The 5322-nt window shown below is 39.7% G+C and overlaps 1 protein-coding gene across 1 annotated transcript in view; it reads right to left on the bottom strand.

The window, feature by feature from the left end:
* Positions 1-2270: 2270 nt before the first annotated feature.
* SLC22A3 (solute carrier family 22 member 3) overlaps positions 2271-5322 on the bottom strand; it is a 30002-nt gene continuing 26950 nt past the window's right edge. The window contains exons 8-11 of the mRNA XM_008490186.2: positions 4666-4774; positions 4292-4404; positions 3080-3179; positions 2271-2346 (exon numbers count right to left, since the gene is read on the bottom strand). Coding sequence (XP_008488408.2) covers positions 2289-2346; positions 3080-3179; positions 4292-4404; positions 4666-4774 — 380 coding nt within the window. The 3' untranslated portion in view covers positions 2271-2288. The remainder of the gene's footprint in view (positions 2347-3079; positions 3180-4291; positions 4405-4665; positions 4775-5322) is intronic.

Genomic DNA, 5322 nt, shown 5'->3' with positions numbered 1-5322 from the left:
AACAAATGAAAAAAGGAGAATACTTCTCATTTTCTATGAGTTGAGCCTCTTACCAATTTGATGACACAAACCAAAGAAGAATCTCACTGTACATGTTTTATAGGCATGTGTGGTTTTATTAGATATATCTGATAGCATTAAATACATGGGACAGGAAAAAAAAAGAAGCAAAAATATTTGGTTTGTATTTTTGTGTTTTTTATTGACATAGAAATCTGTGTCAGCAGAAGTACAAAGGTTGCATCAAAGATATAAAACAGGGAATAAAAAATAGCCTCACCCTAAAGTTAGTCCATAGTTAAAAGAGAAATAACTGACAATCATTACAGCAATTAATGACAATGCATATAATGTATTATAAAATTGTTTTCTGTGTACCCATTTGTTTCACTCTATAACTTTCATATCATTGTATAACTGTTACATGTACATTTTTCTTCTCTAAAAGAAAATGATGTCCACATATTCATGTGGTTACAGGAGTTGAAAACTTAGATCTTTAGAAATGCTTTCCAGGGAAAGCTTGGCTCATACTTGCCAAAGTTAAACACTTGCTGACTATCAGTCCCCACTCCCATCCTGCACCCCTTTCTTATCAATCAGTGATCACCTCACAGGTGCCTGAGGACCTTACTCCATATAACACAGCTACTTCCTCAGTTGTGATTTGTCTAGCTCTTTTTCTGCAGTGCAGAGATCCAATCCCAGGTATGCCAAGATGCAAGTAATTTATTTTAGATTGCATTTTTTTAGTTTTAAACTTTATAGACTAAAAGGGAAACAAGAGCTACAAAAAGGAGTTTAGGTGGCTGGGTGATCTTTAAGGCTCCTACACCTGGATTCTGGTTCTGGGAGAAGTAATGATCTCAGGGTACTGCCTTCCTGAGCAGGAACATCTCTGATAAAGCATTCCCCACCCACCACTCTGATTGAGGGAAGTTTGCTGGGGACAAATACTCTTCTACATATTTTCTGTGTCAGCCAAGAAATCCACGCAGTACTCCCACAGCAGAAATTCTGTGCTGAAGATTGACATCCCTGCTGTCCTTGCCAAACCCACCAGAAATGCCAAGACACACCTGAGCAGCTCCAAAAGTCTCACCTCATAACCTCTTAAAGTGTGTAACTTGTGATCTTTTCCTTCTGCAAGAGTGTCAGTGGCAATAAAAATTGGAACTTTTCACTAGCCTGTTACACAGGCTAGAGGAAATAACAAGGCAAATTTGATGGCAGTGGAACGTTTGGACCAAATAGCATCTTTACCTCTTTCTTGGTCTGGGGAACCTCTTTGCAAGCAGGAAGAACAGCTCCTGGGATTCTGTGGTCACACTGACCATGTGGCTTTGGTGATGGGGAGGTGATCCTGGGTCTGCTATGCACATCACATCATTCACTGAGTCTCTGAAGTGCAATACATGCAAGACAACTAAAGCTGGCATTGCTTGGCCCCTCCTGAAGAGGGCTTTCACTGAAGTGGGTCACGACAGACCTTTCATTGTCAACCCACTCATCTTAAGAGAACACTACTTTGCTGCCTGAGAAGTTTGGGGGGAGGCAGTAGTGGGCAGCAGGACGATCTGCCCTGCAGAGGTAATGCCCTGTGTAGGATGTGACACCTACTGAAAGCCCTCGGAAAGAGCAGAGGATTTCTGTGGTCAGAGGATTTCTGACCACAGTTCAGAAATTCCTTGAACAGAGGGGGAAGCAGGGATTTTTCTGATAAAGGCTCCATAGAGGAGAGAAGCAGACAAGGGTGAGGGTCTCCTGATGCACACCTCTGATTCCCATCCCTCCTGACTAAAGTGAGGTCCAGGCAGATCAGCATTCTTCATTCCTGAGATAACAGATCTCCTTGTCCAGATTCTCCAAGGGCAAGGGTTAGAATAGCCATCCTCTCTTCCCCAAAGTCATCTGAATCTTAAACAAGCAGTACCATTTGCAATCCTCTACACCCAAAGGTATGTGCTAACAATACAAATAAACAAATGGCTCAATAATATAAAGAAATAAATAAGAGCTCACTGAGCCGCATAGTGCATCTTTTTAAGCTGTTTTCTTCTCTACCAAGAACCACAGAGTGCTCCCTTTCTGCAAACAGCACACTCAGAAAAAATGAATTTATTCCATATTTATAGAAAAATACACAGCCTTTTTTAAATGTCCTTATGCTTAGAAGAAGAACATGGAGTTTATTCCATACTCCACAGCGAGTTTCAAAGTAGTGGCAGGTGGAGAACAAATTCCCAGTATGGGAACACAGTTCTTTGCTCAGTGCTGTCCTTCAAAGGTCAAATGTAAGAGTTGGTGTCTTGGTGTTTCCGTTTCTTGCCACATTTACCAAAATGACTGAAGAAATAGAAGGGCAGAGAGGTATGAAAAAAACAGAAAATATGTAGACCATGTTGTAGTCCAAGCTGCAGTACTGAAACACTTACTTTTTGCATAGAAATGTTCCTCTTTCTTTAGTTTGTACATTGAAGCAAGCAAAAGCTGTTGATCTAATATCTGGAACCACTGTTTGAAAAATTAATGTGTAGCACTGGCTCCTCAAGAAATTTACTGCCAAACAAGCCAAGGTGTAAATGTTCCCTGTGTGCCCGCAGTGCTGTGAAGTCTGTCTGCCTTGGTGTCAGGAGTGGCAAAGCTGTGTCTACAACACTTCAGCTATAAGTTCATCTTGTGTGAGTTTTCAATGACTTCACAAATTGTGGATATGCTCTCGTGATCATGGGCCCTTCCACACAGGATGCTGAGACTAAGGTAATGGCTGGTTTTCTTGAATGGAGTTGCAGGCTAAACTTTGCTGTACATCTGTAGGAAGCTATTAATTTCTGTTTCTAGAGGGACACAAAACAACTTTGTGTCTCTATGAGAAAAGTACAAATTATCTCCCTATGCCTCTTTTTTTTTTTTAAACAATCTGCCTTAGTGGTATTGAATAGCTCACATTTCTACTGAGGAAAATACTACCTGCTCAAAATATCAGCCTGACTGGGGAATTTACTTTGAAATCTGACAAGGTTGGAGAACACTCTCAGGACACCTCATCCAAGTAAATGTAAGAAAATAGGTAACATACCTTGAAAGCTGTTCCACATCCTCCACTGTCTCTGGTAAGGATATTCCCTTTGTCTCTGGTAAAAGCAATACTAGGAGCCCGCAGACAACTGCAAGAATACCTACAATGGACATTGAAGAAATCCAAAAACAGTGGAAATTGTTACTTTTCTTATTTTAAGGGTTTATCCACTAAGTAAAATTTATTCACACTAAGGCTGAAGTAAGATTTTTAAAGTGCAACAGCAATTTCTGATTGCCCTACTCTTATCAAACACATTTGTACTGCATTATTAAAAGAAAAATTAAGAGGCAGGGGATCATTTGCAGCCTGAATTGCCCTAAAAGGCAATTATAAGTCAAAACCCTGAGATAAATGTACATGAACAAGTGCATAGAAACTGCACTGGAACCCCATGTCTTACATAAAACAAATCTGCCTTTGGGCAAGGGGATCTATCATCAGGTAGGTGCATCTATGTTTTCTGAGACCACTGAGATTTTTTTAACTCTCTTCATGTATCCAAGGCCAAAGAAGATTAAGTGATTCAGAATAAAAATTGATCCATGGGAAAGAGCATTCAGACAGAGAACCAATCTAAAATAGTTCATCAAGAATTATTATTTTGGAATAATTTCCTGCATAGATATAATTTAAAGACTGTAATAAGTCAAAAATAGAAGGCCTGTCAGTCACATATGCCTCTCAGAAGTCTTGTCTAGACACAGACTAATGCTTCCATATTTAAAATTACTTTTACCAACAAAATTCACAGGACTAATTCTCTAAAAAATGCAACTGAAGAAAAGAGCTTGACGGGATTGAGTGGTTACTTTTTAATATAACATCCATAGTCATAATTGTATATTCCAAAAAACCCTCAAATCAATTGTTTTTTAAAGGACATTAACCTCTACTGTTGGGAGATTAATCTTATTTCTCTGCAATTACCAAACTTAGCTGTAAGACTTCTCAGTCTTAAAGCACCTCACGTAGTTCTTTTTATGCTCTTTCAGATGAGTCACCCAAGCAGACCTGGGATCTTCCATAGCATCCCATGAAATCATTCACATTTCACTCATTCACTCGTCAGCCCCTTGCTCTGGGCATGAAGGTTGACATGGGTTGGTTTGAGGGGGAGATGAGGCAATATATTACACTTTTGCTCCAGAAGAAAAGCTCTGTTAACAGGAGGATATTTAAATGAAAAATACATTTAAAATCAAACCTTACTGAAAATAAGTAGAGGTAACTCCAACCAAATAGTTGCTAATCGGAAAAGCAGGAATGGGGCTATGATCCCACCTAGGTCACACAAACTGGAGCACAGGGAAACACCAAAGTTTCTGCAAAAGAAAAATAGATATTTCTGCAAATAGAAAAACAGATATTTGAGAAGCTATATCAAAGAGATGAACCAGCAGTTTAAGGAACAGAACATACACTTAGCTCCAAAATTATCTCATCAGAGTACACCATCCACATTTAGCAGTGGCTATTCAGTTAGGAAACTCTGCACAAAACTGAGTTCTATTAAAAAGTGGTAAAATAGGGAATGGGGAAAAGCTGAGGGAAAAGTTGAAAGCTCTTGGGAGCTCTCAATGTACCTCAGTGTCGTAGGGTATAGTTCAGTGTTCACAAGATAGACAATTTCAAAAGCCATGGTGATTCCCAGTCTTCCCAGAGTGGCAACTGTTGTTTTCAGCCATGAAATATCTGTTCATACAAAGAGAAACAAAGGTGAAGCAGGCTTTGATGCACCAGCAGAGTGTTTCTGAGAGCCTCAGGCTCTGCCAACAGAAGCTCTGTCACAGAAACCCTGGATCTGTGCAGGTCAGGCTGATGGACCACTGATGTAGATAGCAATCTGTACTGACATTTATTGATTTCCAGCATCATGCAAGGCTGCTTTAAGAAAATCAGAAATCACTTTCAATTGACTGATTCAAGGTTCTGCTCGGGCATAACAGCATAGGAGGGGGAATGAATGTTAAAAGCTTTCACGTTGATTATCAAATTACGCTCTGAAAAGGAGCATTTATTTAGATAGCAGTGTTCTGCTGTAAGAGACTCTATTAAGTGACCTCCCAAACCCTTTTGATCACAAAGAAGCTACCTCTAAAGGTTTATCGGCAGCAATATTAAAATGATTTTCCCCAGAGAAGGCCAACTACACTTCATTATTTGTCTAGCCATTGGACATAAGGCATTCTCCTAATAATACTGCTCCCCATCCTCCCTCTTCCTTTCTCTGGTGCTTGTCT

The sequence above is a fragment of the Calypte anna genome, chromosome 3, assembly GCF_003957555.1.
Source record: "Calypte anna isolate BGI_N300 chromosome 3, bCalAnn1_v1.p, whole genome shotgun sequence".
NCBI classification, from domain to species: domain Eukaryota; kingdom Metazoa; phylum Chordata; class Aves; order Apodiformes; family Trochilidae; genus Calypte; species Calypte anna.
The sequence above is the reverse complement of the archived record's forward strand: the minus strand, read 5'-3'. Positions and strand labels throughout refer to the sequence as shown.